This window comes from Urocitellus parryii, chromosome 9, assembly GCF_045843805.1.
Source record: "Urocitellus parryii isolate mUroPar1 chromosome 9, mUroPar1.hap1, whole genome shotgun sequence".
Classification (NCBI taxonomy): Eukaryota; Metazoa; Chordata; class Mammalia; order Rodentia; family Sciuridae; genus Urocitellus; species Urocitellus parryii.
In genome coordinates, this window is record NC_135539.1 from 36,424,430 (window position 1) to 36,447,128 (window position 22,699).

Below are 22,699 nucleotides of genomic sequence, written 5' to 3' on the forward strand. Positions count from 1 at the left end.
CCTGAATGACATTTTTAAAAAGGTATCCCTCTTCAAAGTGAGGATGTCTTATAGCTCCAAATAACCAAAGAATCTTAACTCCAACAGGCTTGGATTCTCTCAGTGGCAAAGCTGATTCACTGAGCCTTTCCCAGCAGAGTGAGGTCTTCCATCAGCTCACAGCCTCCACCCACCCAGCCCTGAGTCACAAGGTGCAACCGTGTTCACATCCATGTGCTCTGTGATCTTTACCTAGATGCACTAGGGGATGCTACTGCAGGTTCTAAAATTCTACCATTTCTTCTGCCTGTATTAGCTCATAGATTATTTTGGCCCCTCTTATGTGTGGAGATTATTGCAGACTCAGATTTTTGTTTATTAAAACTGTTCAATCAGTTACAGTCATCCTTCTTGATCATCAAATTACTTCTAATTTGGCCAGTGGAGCCCCTCCAAGCTAGCTGCTGTGTTCTTTCATTGCCCTTCAATCTGAGCATTTCCTTGGTTTCCTACCCAGGAGGCCCCAGGCTCACTGTGGATGCCTCAGGACCCCAAATCACCAGCTATTCCTCCACAGAGTTTCCGTTCCCTTGGTGGCAATGCTAGGCACAGAATCTACTGATCACTATACTGGTAACACTTTTTTTTAATATTTATTTTTCAGTTTTCAGTGGACACAACATCTTTATTTTATGTGGTGCTGAGGATAGAACCCAGAGCCCCGCGCATGCCAGGCGAGCGCATTACCGCTTGAGCCACATCCCCAGCCCTGGTAACACTTTTTAAAGGCCCTGTCAATGAACAGATGTGGAAATAATTTTTTTTTAAAGTTTCCAACTCATATTTATCACTACGGGGAGTTTTCCCTGAAGAATTGGAGTTCTTGTCACCTCTTAAACTGGAAATTTTGGCTCTTTTTTGCTTCATCCTACAATATACACAAAATAGGTTAAAAATAGCATCAATATTACTACCATGGAAATTAATGAGTGACATTATCATTTTCTTTGACCCTTCTTGTTCCTGAAAAATGTTCCAACTAAGGATGTATAGTTATGATACTGTGTTCAAAAGTCTCTGATAATTTCTGTGTGGTTGATTTACCCATGTGAAATAACCTTGAGTATTCTCTTCATTTTCAATTTTAAAACCTGCTTTTATTTCCTCTTGCATATATAAATAATCATTTTCAAAAGTCAAAACTTCATAAAAAGGTATACGTATATACATACACATGTCCCCTCAACTCTTACATAAAAGATAACATGCTACATATAGTTTTTTATATTTTGCTTTCCTCAGTATAATAATATGCTGTGGTACAGTACTCAAATTTTTCAAATGTCACTCAATGCATATTGCACTGTTAAGCTACAAAGAAGCATTGGTGGCATCAGTGTGGGAAGTCTGTCCTAACGGTTATTAAGCTGTGGGGCAACATTTTTCACTGGCAACGGCACTGAGTTTCACCATGAAAACCAAAGGTACACAACATAAGCATGCTACCTACTCACATTCAGAAGCCCTACTCACCTCAGGTCCTCTTCAAATAACTGCTGCTTGCTGCAGCAACTTGTGTTTTTCAAAAACCTTTATCATCCAAAGATTAGACACATCTTTCATCATATTTTCAAAATTTGGAATCAAGTCTGAAACATGACTTCAGCATTACATTTCCAGAAGCATCAGGAGTACCCATCACCTAAATTAATAATGTTCCCTTAGTGTTTTTTCTATTTACTTTTTCAATTTAGTTTGATTACTTTGGAGCTTATGTGCATACGAAATGCCCACACAATTTCACACCCATATCAGTTACCTGATGTGCAGTAAGCTGTGACCATAAATGGCTTTACACTTTCACTGTTCACTTTTCCCCGTGCCTTCTCTGCAATGTGCACTTGATATGTTGGTGGATACTAATGTACACAGGATGTCTCAGGGCGCTCTCCCATTTGAGTCCTCTGACATTTAGTTAAGACATGACACAAAGTCTTCCCATATTCATTTTGTAGAGAGTCATCTAGCCCGTCTCCCTTGTGCTGAAGACTGAAGTTACACGAGGGCTGCCACATGATTACATTCACGTCACCTCCTGCAAGTCCTCCTGGTGCAACAAAGTCTGACTCCACACAGGAGGAAGCGATACATTTATTAAAATTCAGGGTGTCATTCTCCTGTGAATCACCTGATGACTAGTGAGAGCTGCCTTCTTGCAGAAGGCTTTCCCACATTTATTACATGCATAGGGCTTCTCCCCTGTGTGTCCCTGTTGATGAACTGTGAGGGCCGATTTCATACCAAAGGATTTCCCACATGTACTACATATATAAGGCTTCTCCCTGGTGTGAGTCCGCTGGTGGTTGATGAGGTTTGACTTCACATAAAAAGCCTTTCCACATTCATAACATTCAAAGGGGTGTTTCCCTGAGTGAGTTCTCTGATGTACAGTGAGGTGTGATTTCATACAAAAAGACTTGTCACATTCACTACATTTGTAGGGTTTCTCATCCGAGTGAATTCTCTGATGTATGGTTAAGGCTGACTTGTAGCAGAAGGATTTCCCACATTCATTACACTCATGGGGTTTCTCCCCAGTGTGTGTTCGCTGGTGTTCAATGAGGTGTGACTTCTGGAAGAAGGTTTTCCCACATTCCTTACATTCATAGGGCTTCTCTCCTGTGTGTGTCCGATGGTGTTTAGTGAGGTGTGACTTCTGGAAGAAGGCTTTCCCACACTGTTTACAATCATAGGGCTTCTCGCCTGTGTGTATTCTCTGATGTTGACTGAGGGCTGACTTCATATAGAAGGATTTCCCACAGTCATTACATTTGTAAGGTTTCTCCCCTGTGTGAGTTCTCTTATGTACAGTTAGGGTTGACTTGTGGCGAAAGGCTTTCTGACACTCATTACATTTGTAAGGTCTCTCCTCTGAGTGCGTCCTCTGATGATCAGTGAGGTTTGACTTCATGGTAAAGGCTTTCCCACATTCACCACATACATGGGGTTTCTTTCCTGTGTGATTCCTCTGATGGATATTAAGATGAGACTTCACATAGAATGACTTTTCACATTCATTACATTTGTAAGGTTTCTCTCCAGTGTGAGTTCTCTGGTGTATAATGAGGGTGGATTTCATATGAAAAGACTTCCCACATTCAGAACATTCATGTGGTTTCTCCCCGCTGTGAGTTCTCTGATGTTTAGTAAGAGCTGACTTTTTGTAAAAGGATTTCTCACACTCATTGCATTTGTAAGGTTTCTCCCCTGTGTGGGTCCGATGGTGTACAACAAGGATTGAATTCATAGAGAAAGATTTGCCACACTCGTTACATGTATAGGGTTTCTCTCCTGTGTGAATTTTCTGGTGTTTAGTGAGATTTGACTTCACACAAAAGGTTTTCCCACACTCATTACAGTCGTAGGGTTTCTTCCCTGTGTGAGTTACCTGATGTATAATCAGGGCTGACTTATAGCAGAAGGATTTCTCACACTCAGTACATTTGTAAGGCTTCTCTTCTCTGTGCTTCCCCTGATGGACATGTAGGGCTGACTTATAGTAAAAAGATTTCCCACACTCAGTACATGTGTAGGGTTTTTCCCCTGTGTGGGTTCTCTGATGGTCAGCAAATTGTGACTTCTGGAAGAAGGTTTTCTCGCATTCGCTACACTTGAAAGGCTTCTCCCCCGTGTGTGTCTTCTGGTGTTTGGTGAGGTTTGACTTCACAGAGAAGGACTTCCCACATTCCTGACATTCAAAGGGCTTCTCTCCTGTGTGGATTCTTTGATGATGAGTGAAGTTAGACTTGGCATAGAAGGACTTCCCACACTCATGGCACTTATAGGGCTTCTCTCCCGTATGGATCCGCTGATGGACTTTGAGGGCTGAGCGATAGCGGAAAGGTTTCCCACAGTCATCACATACATACAGCTTCTTTCCTGGCTGTGTCCCCTGCTGGTCCCCGAGAGGGGACTTCACAGGGGCTTTTCCACGTGCCTTATGTTCACGGCGTTTCTGTCTTCGGTTAGTTCTCTTCGAGTCAGTGAGCTGTGATTTCTGGAAGGTTTTCCCACGTTTACTACTTTTACGAGGTTTCTCTTGTGTATGGGTCCTCTGGTGGTTAGTAAGTTGGGACTCCTGGCGAAAAGATTTCTTGCAACGACTGCATTCAAAGGTGTTCTCCCCTGTGCCAGTTCCAGGAGCTTGAGTGAGACGGGGCTCCTTGCTGCCACCCTCATTTTCACTGGCTTCCTGGGTTTTCTCCTCCATGTTAACTTGCTGGTCCTCACAAACCACTGACTTCTCACACCCATTAACTTCAGAGCAATCTGTCCTCGTCTGACATTCTTGAGGGATGTCAGGGACTGACATGGCACCGGTACTTCCTGTGGGTTCCTTGTGGTCACAGGGCTTCTCTCCTGCCTCTGTCGTCTGGGGTGAGGTGGTGGCTGCCTGCTCAGGGACGGCTTCTCCACCATCATTATCTTCCAAAGGTGGTCCCACAGCTTGAACTTCCTGTTGCTCAGTAAGACCCTCATTACCACCCAGAGATTCCTCACCGTGGTTACACGCATCAGACTTCTGCTCAGTCTGATTGTTTTCTTGCTCACAGTCAAGAGGCAACTTCCCATGTTCAGTGAGTGCACTGGAGTTCCTACTTGAATCATTTTTATCAGTAACACTCGATTCTGAAATACATTTCACACTCACTCCACGTGAGTCATTTTCACAGGGTGTTTTTCCTGAAGAAACAGGGTTTGTGTCCTGATTAAGTGTGTTTCCACAAATGTTCTCTCTCTTCTTACTCAGTGTGTTGTCGTGTAGGAGGGACAAACAGCACAAGTGTTCGTCTGGGTTTTCCTGGCTTTTCTTTACCAGATCACTTAGCTTCTGGGCTTCTAGAAATGAGAAAAATTAAGTGTACATTAAAAACATTAACACATATCCACAAAAGTGACTTGTTATATCACTGAATCCCTATTTTCAGGCCCAGACTCCTGGGATGAAATCCCATGGCTTACATTTCTCTTTGGTTTAGAAAAATATAAGACACACCTGCTACAGTGGAAGTGGGTGAGTAAAACTAGCAATAAATACACATATATTTGCAATTTGAAAAATATGACCTGCAAAACAGAAAAGAGAAGGGGAAATGAAATAGTGAGCTGAGGGCTGAGCACATCCGAGAAACCCACAAAAAAAGGATAAGCACAAGAGGTGCAGTGAGAAGGGGGTGCTGGAGAAGGACCTCAGGGCAGCTTAGCTGAGGGGTAAGACATAACCCATAGAGCCCACTGTCCAGGTGCCAACAGATGAATACATTTATGTAAGCAAGGTACCCTTACAAAAATCCACAATCAATACCTCCTAAATAATCAATCACTCCCAAACACAAGTCACAAGTCTGACACATAATTTTACCCCCAGGGCTTACTGTTCGGGCTTTTGCTCCACTAAAACTTACATACCCTCCAGAAAATGCGTGTCCATCTCTCTCTCTCACCTTTTTAAAATCAGGCCTCTTAGCCTGCATTTTCTTAAAAAAATTGGAAGCAGTCACTATGTACACTTTTCATTAACACAACTTTGGAAAGTATAAACTTTATCCCAATAGCACTTGATAAACAGTAAACTTCAAAATATTTCATACCATTTGTTTACTTGTCAGAATTATAACGTATGCTCCTAGCAGGTGTTACTGTGCTCTCTCTAGTTGCCTTTGAACGGCTCTGAGTAGACACATGGCCAGTGGTCCTCAACAAGCAATGTGCAATAGGGTTACTGGAAACTTTTATTCAAAACCTAGGGTATACTGTTATAGATGATATCAACCTATATTTTTATGACTTGGAATCTATGGGAATGTGATGTAGGCCTATGTACTCAAGAAATACTTTCTACATAAACATATCTATTAATGCAACAGAAGAACATATCAATTATATATTACACATAAAAAGAATAATAAAAGGAGACCCTTCAAATGGTGACTAAAGCCTCAGGTAATAAACATATGGATGTCATATGGATGTCATGGGACATGATCAAGTCTGAGTCTCCTGAAGCTCAGTAACCAAAAAAAAGCAGGGGGTACTTTATGAAGGGGAGATTAATTTTTTTGTTTTAAAATTTTTTAGTTGTAGTTGGACACAACAACTTTATTCTATTTATTTATTTTTATGTGGTGCTAAGGATCAAACCCAGAGCCTCACACATGCTAGGCAAGCACTCAACTGCTGAGCCACACAACCCCAGCCCAGAGATTAACGTTGACCAGAGTAATTAAGAAGCACTTCAAAACAAAGATAAATCTGGGTGCAGTGACGCACACCTGTAATCCCAGTGGAGGCAGGAGGATCACGAGTTCTAAGCCAGTCTCAGCAACTTAATGAGGCCCTAAGTGATTCAGCAAGACCCTGTCTCTAAATAAAATACAAAAAAAGGTTGGGGATGTGGCTCAGTGGTTAAGCACCCTAGTTTCAATCCTTGGTACCAAAAAAAAAAAACCAAATAAATAAAAAAGGTGAAAACTTTAGCACAAACAAGTCATGTGTAAAATAACACCTGGAACATCAATCACATGCCAGGATCAGTATGAGCCCTTTCTCACAGATCCAGACTGGCAAACCTCAAGAAGAAGAGGCGAGAATGTTGTAATAATTAGTAATTCTGGGCTGGGGATGTGGCTTAAGTGGTAGCGCGCTCACCTGGCATGCGCAGGGCTCTGGGTTTGATGCTCAACACCACATAAAAATAAAAAATAAAGATATTGTGTCCACCTAAAACTAAAACATAAATATTTTTTTAAATTTTTTAAAAAATTAGTAATACTTAGGAGGTCAGGTTATGTGGAACTTATAAGTTTTTGAGCAGTAACAACAACAACAAAATGAACACAGACTGGTGTGGTGTTTGTGTTACGAGGAGGTGTCTTGAACTGGGCATGGTGGTGCACACCTGTAATCCCAGCAACTTGGAGGCTGAGACAGGAGAATTGAAAGTTCAAAACCAGCCTCAGCAACTTAGCAAGACCTTGTCAAAAAATAAAAAAAGGGCTGGGGAGGTGGCTCTGTGGTTAAATGTCCTTGAGTTAAGTCTCCAGTACCTTAAAAAAAAAAAAGAGGTGTCTTTAAAGAGGGCAACACTAGGTTTATAGTAGCCCAGTGACAACACAAAATGGATTGATTTACACTTAGTATATATAGTTGTCTCTCAATATCAGAGAGGGGTTAGTTCCAGGACTCCTGGCACATACCAGAATCTGATGCTCAAGTCCCTCATGTAACATGGCATAGTGTTTGTACATAACCTACACACATCCTCTATCTCTAGATTTCTTAAACCATCTCTAGATTTCTTATAGTAACTAACACTATGCACATACTATATAAATAGTTGTTATACTATATTGTTTAGGGAATATTAAACAAAAATGTCTATATATGTTCAGTACAAACACATTTTTTTCACGGCAGGGGGTACTGGGCATTGAACTCAGGGGTACTCAGCCACATTCCCCAGCCCTATTTTGTATTTTATTTTATTTTATTTTATTTAGAGACAGGGTCTCAATGAGTTGCTTAGTGCCTCACTTTTTGCTGAGGCTGGCTTTGAACTCGAGATCCTCCTGCCTCAGCCTCCTGAGCCCCTGGGATTACAGGCATGCAACACTATGCCTAGATCACATATTTTTGCTCCACAGTTGGTTCAATCTGTATCCAATGGGACCTGTGGATACAGAGGGTCAACTGTGCTTACAGTTAGGAACTAAATGACCAAAGCACAAGAGAATAAGGTTCTCGTTTTGAGTAAGGTCGCCAGAAAATAAAAATAGTAGCTATAGAAGAATTTTCAAAGGAAAATTAAAACATATGAGGAACTACAGAAATCAGTATGATGGCTGGATGATTTTCATGGTTGTCAAGACAGAGCAGGAGATAAAAGGGTGGAGCCTCATTACGTGGAAATAAGGAATGTGAAAAGACAATGTGGAGATGATGTGAAGGCTAGTCTTTGCCATTTTGATGATGAAGGACTGAAACAGCTCAGATAAAACTGAGAAAAAAGTACAACATACAGATCCTGTGTACACTACAGGAGGTAAAGGAGGCAGTTCTCAAAGCACCTGGTAAAGCAGAAAGCTGAAACCTCAGGGACAGGTGAGGCCCTGGGAAAATGTTCTAAAGAGACAGCAGAAGACCTCTTCCCAGAGGAGTGATCATGTGATCAAGACTGCTTGACAATGTGTCTAAATTTTTTTTGCACTATTTAAATGTATAAAATACTTAACTACATGAAAAGTAAAATACACACACACACACACACACACACACAAACTGCTTTTTTGCGTGCTGTTTGGGAAATCCTTTCTTGCTTCAAGGTCGCAGATATATTCCCCAGTATTTATAGTTATGACCACTGCTTTTATCTGAGAGTAACAGGTTGGGCAAGTGAGAGGGTCATGGCTACCCCCAGGGGGCCTAGTTCTTCTGAGCCTTCAGAAATGCTTTGGTTATTTTGGACTTTGTTCTTCCTTATAAATTTTAATGTTTTATATCTAATAATTCTAAAATCTGCAGTGCTTCGCATTTTGATTCTCTGCATTCTACTGGTTCCCACAAATGACTTCTTTCTTCCTCGGGGCCCACTAGCTTTCTGTTGTGAGCTTCCTTCTGGTACCCTTCACCTGAGAGTCCTGGGGGCTGAACGGAGATCCATTGCTTGAGAGAACATGTGTTCCCAGCTGCTGGAGGCCAGGGAAAGCCATAACAGGAGCTCCAGGGATGGATCGGTCCAAGCTCTGGTGCCCTGTCCTCATCTCCAAGACTCGCTGACCTGGGCCCCAGATGATGAGAACCTGCACATGCCTTCCAACACCTCGATGGCATATCCATATCCATTTTCTGCTAAGTGAGCACTTCTCTGGCTTCATCTCACTGCTAGATTTCTGTTTTCTCTTGGGCATTACAGATTTCCCTTACATTTTAAACAGTCCAGCCACGTGCTATCATAATTTACTAAATTTCTAGTCCTATTGCACTGACAAGGCCCTACAGGAGGTCTGGTTTACTGTTTTGCTGGGAGTGGAGATCCTAGTTTTGCATGAACTCACAGCAAGATTTCACCAACCATCCCTTAGGAACTTCTCTTAAGAACAGTACACCACATTCAGCATTTAATTCTCAGTCTTCATCCTAATCTCTCCGTATCATGTAACACAGCTGATACTCCTCCTTTACTTTAAAAAAAATTAAAATAATACATTCATATAGCTCAAACTTAAAGAGATCGAAACAAAACAAAACAACCCAGAAAGAATGCCATATGCAGTGGCACATGCCTGTCATCCCAGCAGCTTGTGAGGCCAAGGCAGGAGGATGGCAAGTTCAAAGCCAGGCCAGGACCCCAGAGCTCAGACTGATCCATCCATGCTCTTGTTATTGACTTTCCCTAGGCTCAGCAACTTAGCAAGATCCTGTCTCAAAATTATGAATTAAAAAACAGGCTGGGGATGTGGTCCCATGGTTGAGCCAATGACCCTAGATTCAACCCCTGATATTTAAAAAAAAAAAAAAAAAACAAAGAATTCCCTCTTTCCAGTGCTGATCACCCACTAACTGCCTTCACAGGGCACTGGATGACTTTGGTTCCCTGAGCACCTATCAGCAAGTCTGGTGAGTTACTGGTGTGCATGTATATTACCCTAAGAGAACTGACATCTTTAGTGCCCAAGTCTACCTACCTTCATGAGTGGCTTCCTAGCCAAGAATACAACATAATTGTGAGTCTATTATATTCACAAGTAGTATTTTAATATTTTATATATGTCTTTATACATTCATATCTATATAGATAAGTATATATATTAAAAATTTCTTAATACATTTGTTCCTAGCCTTTTTTCCCCTCTTTTTGTTGCTATTTTAAATAAAATCAATTCTTTTTTCTTATCTTCTGACTGGATGCTTTTCATTCAGGTGGAGCATACATATGGTAACAAGTTTGTGTCTCCCTTTTAAATTTTTATGCCAATAACTTGCTTTATGGGCTTATTTTCTAATTCATTCAAAATAATATTAAATAATGGTAGTTATCAGAGACATCTTCATTGCTATGATTCAATAAGTCTATAATTCCTCATTAGGTATTAATGAGTTTGGATCAGACATTTTTTTTTCATCTAGCCCAATTTTACTGTTTATTTTTCAATTAAAAAAGGATGTTAAGTTGGTCACAGTGGCACAAGCCTAATCCCAGAGACTCAGGAGGCTGAGGCAGGAGGATCACAAATTCAAAGCTACCTTCAGCAAATTACTGAGGATCTAAGCAATTTGGTGAGACTCTGTCTCGAAAAAATGAAAAATAAGTAAAAATAAAAGGGCTGGGGTTGTGAGAATGTGTCTCAGTGGTTAAGCACCCCTGGGTTCAATCCCTAATTTTAAAAAAGAGGGAAAAATAGTTAAATTTTATTTTAATGCCTTTTGAGCAGCCACAGATAAATTTTTTCTTCCAGAATATTTTAATACATAGCACATTATCATTTAATTTGCTACTAACTGTATATGCTAATGTTCTATTTGTGATTCTGACACCCGTATGTAAATAAAAATGACACTGACCAGGGGGTCCGTAAAGCTTCTGAAGGACCAGATGCCAAGCACTTCAAAGTTCATGGGCAACACAGGGTTTCTGTCCCACCTCCTCTACTATAAACTTTTTAAAATGTAAAAGCCATCCTGAGCTCCTGTTTCTACTGGGTTTACTGAACATTTCTTAGTGTTCCATTTTAATTGATCTATTGGCTTGGGCTATATTTCTTTGTATTTATTAAAAGGCTATTGTAGGGATGACAACACACACCCAACCACTTAGTCTACTCTGAGTTAACATTTCACCACAGCAAGTAAAGTGCAGAAACCTTACAACATACAGATCCTGTGTGCACCACTCTGTTGTGACCAGATACATCACCTCCGCAGACGTAGCATTGATGATCTCATTGCACAGTGATATGGTTTTCATTGTCAAGTCCTAAACTTTCCTTTCCTTTCCTTTTTTTTTTGTGTGTGTGTGTATGCATATAGCTAGGGATTGAATCCAAGACCTGGCACATACTAGGCAAGCACTCTACCACTAAGCCACATCCCCAGCCCAACAGCCATAAATATTTTAAAGAACTTATAAGAACAACTGCCTTTTATATTTACACAGATATTTATCATTACCATTGCTTTTCCTTCATTTCAGGTTTCCCTCTAGTATCAATTACCTTCATCCTGAAATTTTAGGATTTTTAGAATGACTAGGGAGAATTTTTCTTAGTTTTCCTTCATTTCCATCATTCTTGAAATATATTTCACTGGATCTAGATCCTGGGTTGACGGTTCTTTTTGTTTTGCACTATAAAGAAGATGTTATTTCATTGTCCTCTGTCTATGGCTTCTGATGAAAAATCTATAGCCATTCAAACCATTCTTTTCCTGCCTGTGAAGTGCTGGTTTTCTCTGGCACCTTCAAGGTATCTGACTTGTCTTTGGTATGGGTGTTCTGACTATGCTGCTGCGCCTGGGCCTTTTTGGCCACCTCTCTGTTACCCCCACCACTGCTCTCTGGTGCTTCCCTGCCACACACGTGCTGTCTCCCTGCTGCATTCACACACATCAAGCAAACTCTCACCCCAGAGCCTGGGGCCTGCTGTTCCCTCTGCCTGCAGCCCCCAGAGTCTGGGGACTTGCTTCCTGACTTCCCCCAACTGTCTGCTCAACTGCTGATCTCTGTAATGGCATTCTCCAGCCACCATCTCCTGTCATTGCTCCAAGAGCATTCATTGTCTTGTCACTGCTCAACACATACATCTGTTTAGACATGTCCTCCTGCTAGCTTGTGTGGTCAACAAGTTCAGGGACACTGTACTCACTACCATGTCCCCAATGCCAAAAACGTGAGGGGCACATAGTGGGTCTTCAATGATTATCTGCAGAATGAATGCTTTAATTAGTTAATGCCTGGAGGTGGGAATCACATAGAAAAGCATTCATGAAAATGGAGGGAAAATGAATTCTAGAGAAGCTAAGAAAGAAGGTGTCAGATGCGGCAGGTGGGGTTTAGATTCTAGGTGTCAGAATAGTTAATGCCCCTAAAAGTTATGCACTAGGGGAAAGCGTCTGTATTTACAAGTGGCAGATGGAAGAGTACCCTGGGTTAACCAGGCCATTGTGGCCTGCGGTTCACTTACTTCCAAACGCCTGAGGTCTTTATCTAAGTTTCTGAGACACAGTCCAAAGGTTCCAACCCTAGAACTGACTCCCACTGGTTTCTTTTCTTGCCTGGTAACACTCACTTGGATGAGCCTGGCCTGGATGCTCTCCCTCTAATGTCCATGGATCTTCTCCTTGCTCCAACCTGAGGATCACGTCTGGTTTGGTGAGACAATATCCTGTAATGAGACAGAGGTAGGACGTCTGAGGGCTGCCTGGACACGGCGGCCTGCAAGAACAGGAGGGTGCAGCTTCGGAAGTCCTACGAAAAGGTGCCTATTTGAAGCTTTCACTGGGGAGGTAAGGACACAACGGTTCTGGCCATGACCACCTTTGACCCCAGAAACACACACAAAAATATCACCAAGCCCCACCAAGGGCTCTGACATTTTGGGCATTGCTGGGGGAAAACTCCTCACCCACGAAGACCAGGTGGCTGTAGTTCTCCAGTGTCACATCCCGGTACAGGATCCTCTGAGTACTGCTCAGGCATAGCCACTCGTCCGGGCTGAAATTCACAGTCACATCATCGAATGACACAGATCCCTGGACGGCACCTTCCTGGTCAATCTGGTGTGATTAGTATTGGGTCACATGAAAGAGATATGTGGAAAATAATTCTTAGCACATTTACTTTGAGAGTCTACCTTGAAACATTATGTAGGTTGCTAATTCCATATCTTATTCTGTTTATCTCTTTATTGGGGAATAAAGAAATAGCATGATAGAAATACCCAGTCAGTGTACTTATTAACTCAAAAATTAAGATCCCACCATGTGTCTGAAACTCTTCTAGCTTCACAAAAATATTAAGTTAAATAAATCTTTTTTCCCTCCTGCCTTTAAGGAGCTTAAATTTTAGCAAGGAGTCATATTATAAGTATGAACATTTAACTTGTTCCAAGGAATTACAAGAGCTGTGCTAGAATCATTTACTACCAGTGTGGATGCTGGGCACAGTGGCACATGCCTATAATCCCAGATACTTGGGAGGCTGAGGCAGGAGGATCACTAGTTGAAGGCCAATCTGGGCAACTCAGGAAGACTGTCTCAAAATAAAGTGTGGAGTGGGGTTTGGAGGTACGAGATATATAGCTCAGAGGTAGAATACCAATACAAAATAATCAGTGTCAAATAGCAGTAGAAAATATGGTCCTGTTTTATATAATCAGGCTGGGTTTCAGTGCATGGGACATCATTACTAATGTGGCACAATTATGAACAAAGATGGAGGCAAAAAAACACAGAGCAGATTGAAGCACAGAGCAGGATAAAGGAGAGCAGCCGAGGCTGGGAGAGGCTGAGAGCCATGAGGGTCCTCAGGGTACACAGAGAGTAATCTTGATGCAGCCACTAGGTGCCCACACCAAAGAGACCCCCACCATAACTGTAACACATAAGCCTCTCTCCTGCCAACAAGAGGTTGGCAAAGAATGTCAGCAGGATTTCTGCAGAGAACTCATGGTGGTTGGCAGCTTCCTCTGTCCTATAAAAGCCAGATTTGCAACTAGATGGTGTCATAGACTCTGCCTCAGGAAAGGGTGCGATGCAAAGGTCAGAGAGCTTGTTGTTGTGCAAAGTTCCTGTTTCTGTCTTCCTTAATAAAAACTCATGAAACCTCTGTCTGACCTAAGAATACCAGATGTACCCGCCCACCATCATGCAATCACCACACTGAGTATAAATCTAAAGAATTTCCAAACCTGGGAGCCAGAGATTTTTTAGATATTAGCCCCTCTGGACCACTGCGGCTTAAATAAGCCTGCCTCCTGAAAATTCCTGAGTGTCCAGCCTCATCTGTCCTGCATCAATCTGGACCCATCAGCACAGCTTAGCACACTCCAAAATCCTTGGCTACCCAAGCAATAAAATGTTGAGCAGCCCCAATTTATTTATATTTAAGTAAACAGTATGCATCCTGCCCGTGCACACAATAATAAGCCCGATTTGCCTCTTTTTCTAGTTAATCGTTCATTGTAGCAATCTACTGTTTTCTTCCCATGTGTCAGTGGTGTGTCCTGCCTAGGAGGTAGGTGTGACTGCTGAGGACAGTGAGAAGCCAGCTGACCTCAAAAGCAATGACAGGCCCCAGGAGAAGCTTCACATTTTACAAGAAATGATACTGCCGCAGTAACGTCCAGCGGGACTGTCTGCTACAGGGAAATGTCCTTCACTGGCACCTACAGGAAGCCACCAGCTGCAGGTGGTGACTGAGCACTTGAAATGTGGGAAACATGGCTGAGGAAGTGAATCGTTAATTTTACATTTTTCTTTTCTTGTAATTAATTTAAATAAAATGTAAATAGCTACATCTAGCTGGTGTCCACCACCCGGTCAACAGTATAGAGAGAAATATAGAGTAGGAGGAGAAAAATGAAAGGAATAAGAGACCCTCACGAAATTTCTAGACACACAAATGTTGAAACAAAAAAAACGGATCAAAAAATCAGATATCAAAAAGATCAGCTAAACCAAAAGTCACAGCAACAGAAACTTAAACAAAAAGAAGCACCTAAGAAAAACGAGAATGAAAATCAAATGACAGAGCACGACCGCCCGTGGGACCTCATCAGACAGGCCACAGGGGTCACTGGAGATCCAGAAGTTGGGGTGGTGTGGGGGGGGCAGACAGAAAATGTATTTAAAGAAATTAAAGCCAAAACTTTTCCAAATTAAAGAAAACTATAAATCCATAGGTACAAGAAGTTCAAAGAACCCTGAAGAGAACAAATACAACTAAAAATACTCTAAGGTGAGCACAATGAAACTGCTGAAAATCAGGGATGGAAAACTTAGACGCGGAAGAGAAAGTGCTGCTTTCTCTTTCCTCTCTTTCCTGTCTTTTTTTTTTTTTTTTTTAAGACAGGAACGACAGCAGACCTCCCTCCAGAAACAAGAAACTGCTCAAGACTAGAGAAGGACATTTAAAGTGCTAACAAAGAAGAAGGAGAAAAAATATAACACTGACCTAGAATTCAGTATCAAGCAAAAAATATCTTGCCAAAAAAGAAGACAAAATAAACACTTTTACATACAAGCAAATGCGAGAGCATCTGTCACCACCAGACCTGTAACACAGGAAATGTTGAAGGAATTCAAAGGAAAAGGGTGCCAGAGGAAAATTCAGATCTTCACAAAGAGATGAAGCAAACCAAAAGGCTACACATATGTGTAAATATAAAAGACATGCCCCTCCGATTTTTGGATTTTCAAGAAGATATTTAGCAACACAAGCAAATAATAATAATGCCAATAAACTCTAGGAATTAAGGACATGACAACAATACAAAGGCAAGAAAGAGGAAATTAAAGTATAGGTACTGCTTAAAGGGAAAGTGAGAAATCAAATACGTATATGGTACTCCCTGGAGCAACTACCAAATAAAGAGGTATCCCTAAAATGCCTATGGGAGTGAGAAAAGGAAACCCTAAGGGTGCTGAAGACAATGAGGAATAAATTTTAAAAAAGGAAATGGAGAGTAAAACAGACTGTAAGATGCTAACTATAAACTCACAGTGCAACTGTAAAAGTTAGGCTTCTGTTAAGGGCGGGGATCATTAGAATAATAAAAACACAAAAGCCAACTACAGACTGTCCACAAGAAACCCACTTTACATATGAAAACAAAGAAAAAAAACTTAAAAGATTGGGGAAATACACAAAAGGAAAACACAAATCAAAAGAAAGCTGCAGGGGATACAGCTCAGTTGGTACAGTGCTTGCCTCTCAGGCACAAGTCCGTGGGTTCAACCCCCAGCACCACACACCCCCAGCGGTTCAGGAGTCTGAGGCAGGAGGATCACAAGTTCAAAGCCAGCCTCAGCAACAGCGAGGCCCTAGGCAACTCAGGGAGACCCTGTCTCTGAATAAAATACAAAATAGGGCTGGGGATGTGGCTCAGTGGTCAGTGCCCTGAGTTCAATCCCTGGTGCCCAAAAAAGAAAAGAAAAAGAAAAAAGAAAGCTGCAGTAACATATTCTCATCAGCCTAAAGAGAAGTCAATGTGAGAAACTCTCCAGGTGTAAGAGGGACATAGAGGTCAATTCAGCATGTGATGTAACAATGCTACATGTGTTTGGACCTAAAAACAAAGAAAGGATGTGCCCAACAACCCAGGGACCTGTCATAGGCCTTACCTCCAGAAGATTCCACAACTTCCCAAACACTGTGTAATCTTCTGGAGTGAGACCAAGCCTTTAACACCTGAATGACTGACATCCAAGCTAAAGCACCCTATTATTTTCTCAATGCAGAAAAAGAATCTGACAAAACCCAACATTGATTCCTCATTAAAAAACAAAAACAGCAACAACAATAACAACAACAACAACAAAACTGTCAGAATGGTATAAGAAAAAAAATGGGCACTTTCTCAAAGTGGTAAAAAGGCATCTATGAAAATCTGTATCTGCCATCACAGAAAAAAATTAAATACTCAGTCCTGTACCCTTAAGATTAAAAATAAAAGCAAAAGGCCAGGCAATGGTGGCACATACCTGTAATCCCAGCCACCTGGGTGGCTGAGGCAGGAGGATCACAAATTCAATGCCAGGCTAGACAACTTAGCAAGAACCTGTCTCTAAAAAGCGAAAAAGTCTGAGGAGCACATATCTTAACACAAAAATAAAGACCATAAAACTGCTAGAAGAAAACATGAGAGAAAATTCAATGGCCTTGGCTCTGGCAAAGATTTCTTAAATATAGTGATTGGGGGGGGGGACATTAACTATCAATAATCAAAACAATGTATCAAACTGTATACCATCAAAATGAAAACCTTTTGCTGTTTAAAAAATACTGATTATTAGATATGGAAAATGACAAACCCCAAACTAATATAGTCTGGGAAAAGGGAATGCAGAGAAAAGCAGCATATTGGTGGCACTGATTCTTTCCCAGTGACAGTGACAATGGGATCCTGAAGGGAAAGAGAGAAGCTCTGAATGCTGACCCCAGACCCCCCATTCTACTCTAAGTAAGAATGTTGCCCAATAAAAACAAATTTTCAAATTCTCATAATCCTGTTTCCTGAGCACCCCAAACTGACCATTAACCCCAGACTCCCTCCCATTTCACCCAGTAAAACAGACCCCAAATTCCTAAGTGTCCCAAACTGACAAGCTTGTTCAGTCATATCTCAGTATAGGAGCCCAGTCCCTTTCATTGTCCAGTGGCTCATTTTCCTCCAGGAGAGTGAGTCCACCAGCGTCGACCTGTTCCTGTATGAAACCTTGTCCCTGAATAAACAGCTGATCCGTGCAGTTTGCATCTGGCCCAGTCCTTTTGTGCTAACACTGATAGGATAAAAAGGCAAGCCACAAACAAGGAGAAATATTTTCAAAAATGGTATCTAGTTGGGTATGGTGGTGCACCCCTGTAATCCCAGCCACTTGGGAGGCTGACACAGGAGAATCACAAATTCAAGGCCAGCCTCAGAAACTTAGCAAGACCCTAAGTAACTTAGTGAGACCCTGTCTCAAAATAAAAAAGGGCTGAGGATGTGGCTCAGTAGTTTAGCACTTCTGGGTTCAATTCCCATACCCTCTAAATGTGTGTGTGTGTGTGTAACATATACATGAAATATGATGACCAAATTAGATTGATTCCAAGAATGCAAGATTGGGTTAATATTTGAAATGTGATCAATGAAATTAAGCTTAGAGAATAAAGGAAAAAGCACATAATCTACAAGGGAGCACTAGATAAAATTGAACACCCATTCATGATAAAACCTTAACAAATTAAGAAAGAAACTGCCTTAATCTGATTAAACAACCAATATACTTAAGGATGAAATATGGAAAATTCTTCCCCAGACACTAAGAAGGAGACAACAATTTCAGCTTTAATTTGTAAGTCAACCACGCGACCAGCACGCTGGCTTCATACATGAGGTTCATAGCATAGAAGTTAACTAGTGAGATCAAAATAAACACACAAGACTCAATTACCTTTTTCTTTGACCAGGTCTGAGATGGCCCTCCCTCTGGCTCCCGCCTCGAACCACCAGGTGGGGAAGCAAGGCTTACTCAGGACTAGCAGGAGAGAGAGGCAGGGCACGCCAGGGAGTGGCCTTTTATTGAGGTACAAGAAATTCAGGGGAAAATTCCATCCAATGAAGGTCGAGGGGGACAGCATTCCAATGTCAGGGTCAGTGATTGGTCTCAGGGTCAATGGTCAGTCACACCCCCACATGGACCTGGAGAGGGTGGGGATTAGCTCCCACACAGTTTGGCCAGAACGCCTCACACCCAATCAGGGAGGTGCCCAATCACTTGCAAGAATGGCTTCCCACATGTAAGGTAAAACAATAAGGATTCCAGAAGAAACAAATACTTTTAGAACCTTGGGATAGGAAGCTACTTTATAAACAGGATGCAAAAAAGACCTACTCCTAAAGGAAAAGAAAGCCAGACCCTGTTAAAATTAGGAATTTTGTTGAGCGCCACAGCCAAAGGGGCCCCAGAAAACTTCCAGTTGCCAGCAAACTCCCAGCTGCCGGCTGATGATTGGCTCACAGTGGCCCCAGCAACATCTAGCTGATTGGCTCCTCTGTGGTGATGTTCATTGGGCTGTTTCCCTGCCCTTCAGACTGCCAGCTGATGATTGGCTCACAGCGGCCCCAGCAACATCTAGCTGATTGGCTCCTCTGCGGTGATATTCATTGGGCTGTTTCCCTGCCCTTCAGACTACGGAACTGCTCATTGGGGGACTTCTTTGGCTCCGCCCACGCGACCCAGCCAATCGGCCTCAAGAGCAGGAGGATTGTGGGAGGTGGTGTGGTTTGTGTGGGAAGAGGCTTCTGGAAGCCGGTGGTGGCAGTTGGGCTCTGAGGGTTTTCCTGAGGAGCTGTTTTGTTTGGCGTTTGTAGTTTTAAAAATAAAGTTTGTTTCTTTTGATAAGTGGCTCCTGAATTGTGCCCAGTCAGACTGCGGCAGAATTTCTGTTAATCAAGTTAACATTAAGAAAGTAAAGAGTCAAGAATTTTCTCTAGTACTGTGTGTCTTAGTCTGTCTCTTGCTGTGAGAATCCCAGGACTGGGTAACTGTGAAGAACAGAGATTTATTCAGCTAGTGATTCTGCAGTCTGGTGAGGGCCTCCTAATACCTCTTAACACTGTTATAATGGCAATTAAATTTTAGCCCACATTCCGGAGGGAACATTCAAACCATATATAAATGACAAAGCACACCTCTTAGGATTACATAGAGAGTTAATTTATACATTACTTTTACATTATACATTAATAATTACATTATACATTATACATTAATTTATACATACTGTCAGAAAAACGGGCAAAAGATATGAACAGGAGCCTCACAATAAGGGTATTCAAATGACTCAGACTGAGGGAAGGATGCTGAACGCACTAATGAAAACTGCACCCTGGAAGACCAAAACAGCACTCAGAGATGGGAATGGAGAGCCCAAATCTCCTGGGTGGCCACTCGGTTCAGATAGGGCATCTATTCAGTAAGAGTCTGCTTCCAAACAAGATCAAGCTGACCACATGTTTAGTCCACCCACAAGTGTGTAATGAGCACAGAGGACGCAGCCCAGGGAGAGGACCTTCAGAACACTCTCTACTGAGTCCAGGGTGCTTTGGCCCCCAATATGATCTGAGTTCTACCCTCCACTTAGAACAAAGAACAATCACAGGCAACAACAGACAGGTTTATTACAGGGTTCTCCACTTCATGAAGTCCTTTAAGCACTGCAAAGCAGGAAGTCCTGCCCAGGAAGACCTGTCCCAGGAGTAACTGTTTGGTGTCTGCTGAATACCATATGCAGATTAGGATGATGCTGAACTTCCATGACTGTGGGATCATGTCCTACAAAGATCTACTAGTGCCTTGCCCGTTCATCACTGGCCACTCGCTCACCTGACCCTGAAGTGGCTTTTTAAAATGTTCATCTTAATTTACAAACACTTATAAAATATCATACCAAAAACACTTATAAAAGCCATGAAATATCACAGCAGCTAAATAGGAAGAAAAGAAACAATTCACCTGAAATTTGTTCATTTTCTGATATTCCTCGAAGAGCTCAGAAACCTGTTCTTCAAAGAGCAAACCTGGAAGAGGAGGAAAGAGGAAAAGAATGAGATCTGTCAGGGCTGCACTTGCTAAGTTCTCCCTAAAACCCCTACACACCAGCTTGTGACCTTTGATTCTGCACAAGGACAGCAGGGAAACATCCCCACGTCCCTTTGCCACTCCAATCTGATTTCATGAAGCTTAATTAAGCCTCTAATGCTTATCAGTGCATGTCCCCTCTCACTAATACATATTTGAAACAGAACTGATTGCAAAAGGCCAGCATCTCAGGAGATGACCTACCACACCTACATGAAAACTGAGATGCAGTTTGGGGGTAGGCAGCTTCAAGGCTCTACTTTTACTATGAATAATGTTAATACTCAAACACGAGAATCCACATAAAGTTTTTGGGGAAAGGTTAGGTGTTATAAGAATAGATCTTTTATAAAAACTGTCGGTTCTAATTTGACTGTAGGTGGCTAGGGACATAGCTCAGTTGGTAGAATGCCTGCTTCCCATACACAAGGCCCTGGGTTCAATCCCTAGCAACACACACACACACACAAAAGTAAATCTAATTTAACTGTAGTTTCCCAAAAGGATCTTTTAATTGCAACATATTTCAGTTTTACTCTGTGGATAGCATTGGCGGACTCAGACTTCTATTCAGGAGCTACTAATCTGAAACAAATCATTTCCCATTTGAGGTCTGGCCCCACACACACACACACATTTTTTTTTTTCTTTCCTTCTTTCAAAATAGAGAAAATTTGATAGCCTGGCAAACTTTCCCTAGGCTACTCCTCTTCTGACCCCATAAGGTCAAGAAAGACTAAATCCACCATATCTCTGGTGCCAGACACGGTGATGGTGGTTAACAGCTGCCTGGCTTCTGTAAAGAATTAGAGGCGAATAAAGGCGGGGGGCAGGGGAATGCTGTTTAGGGTAAGCTAAAGATAGAAGCTTCCCCTGAGCATCCTGCCAAAGAGTGAGGTGGCCTTTCTCGCACTATCCGGCCCTGGCCACCACTCAGTCCTGGCTCCCTTCTGTCTGCCAAATGACTCACAGTCTTAAATGGCTTCCGAACGTGGTGAAATCACTCAAGCCTCATCCCTTTTCTAGGTCTCTTCGGCCCCTTCTCAGAAACTCTTGACAGATCTCGGGTCAGAGGTTTGGGAGGGCGGGGGTGCATGTCATACCTGTCCCTGAAGCCCCCTCCTCATCGCAGTAATTGCTTTGTTCCAGCAGGGTCCAGGGCGCAAACTCACTTTGGCTGGAACTTTCCCGGGGGCCCCAGATGTGTTTAAGAATACAGTTCCAGACACCTGAGGCCGTAGCATCCACAAACACAAAGCAGGACCGTTAGGGACAAAGCCAGGCTGCCCACGTCCCAGGGCTGGACGCCCTGGGCAGCGCAGAAGCGCCGCAGTCCACCGGACAGACGCTTCTACCGAACAGCGCCGGGAAGGCGCTGGACTAGTGCAAAGCAGCCTGGAGACCCAGGAAGCCCTAGCGCCGCAGATGCAACAGCCGAGACGCGGCCGCCAGCGCTGTACAGGGACGCCGGCTGCCCGAGCGCGGGCTCCGCCAGCCTGCCAACTCCTGCCCCGCAGCGCGCGGCGCGGACACCTGTTCCACCTCACCTGCCCGCCGCGGGCCGGAATCCGCAGCTGCTGGCCGCCGGCTCCGAGCGTGCGGACTTGGAGCGCGTCGCCTCCGCAGCGGCGCGGACTGAGACCCCCACCGCGAGAGCCCCTCCGCACGCGCCGGGCCTCCTGCGACCCTACGCGGGACCCACCGCCCCGCTAGGGAAGGCTGACATCCCGCGCTCCGCGCGTGCCCTCCCCACAGCCTCAGAGGCTCACCCGCTGCCCCGCGCGCGACCGCGTCCCACCAGGCCGAGACCCTGAGGAGCGAGCGCCTGCGCACAGAACCCAACCCGCTCCTGCAGGGCCCGGTGCGGAAGGCTCCTCCCATGGGAGGGGCCAGCGCAGGCCCGCCCCTCTTTGCCAGTCTGGGCGGGGTCTCTGCACACCCCCTGCTCCCGCTCTTCACCCCTTTTCATCGCTGCTCTCACATCTACAAGATTACCTCATCCCTCACACCCCAGTTCACCGCAGCCCTCTCCACATCCTGACACCCCCCATCCCTTCACCCCACATCCTCTCCACCCTCTCCCATTCCCCCAGGTCGCTTCCCTCCTCTCCTTTGCCCCACATCACCTCCACCCCGCTCCCCTCTGCCTGGTCCGCACGTCTCCCCGCAGCCTCCAAGCTTCGGAGAGATTCAGGAATGCAGGTGAAAATGTAATCACATTAACCCAGCCAAGTAATTATTTTTAAATGTGATTGAAAAAGAAAGGGAAGACAAATTTCAAAAAGCAATACATGAAAATTGAAGGTGTATCAAAAGACCC

The 22,699-nt window shown here is 43.2% G+C and overlaps 1 protein-coding gene across 1 annotated transcript; it reads right to left on the bottom strand.

Annotated features, from left to right (window-relative positions):
* Positions 1–921: 921 nt before the first annotated feature.
* Positions 922–22,229, bottom strand: LOC113195590 (uncharacterized). The gene is made up of 6 exons (XM_026407178.2): positions 21,927–22,229; positions 21,483–21,608; positions 20,254–20,318; positions 12,657–12,807; positions 12,321–12,416; positions 922–4,878 (listed from the first exon to the last, which is right to left on the bottom strand). The coding sequence occupies exons 3-6, from the start codon at positions 20,266–20,268 to the stop codon at positions 2,141–2,143; spliced, it is 3,000 nt and encodes a 999-aa protein (XP_026262963.1). The 5' UTR covers positions 20,269–20,318; positions 21,483–21,608; positions 21,927–22,229; the 3' UTR covers positions 922–2,140.
* Positions 22,230–22,699: the final 470 nt, after the last annotated feature.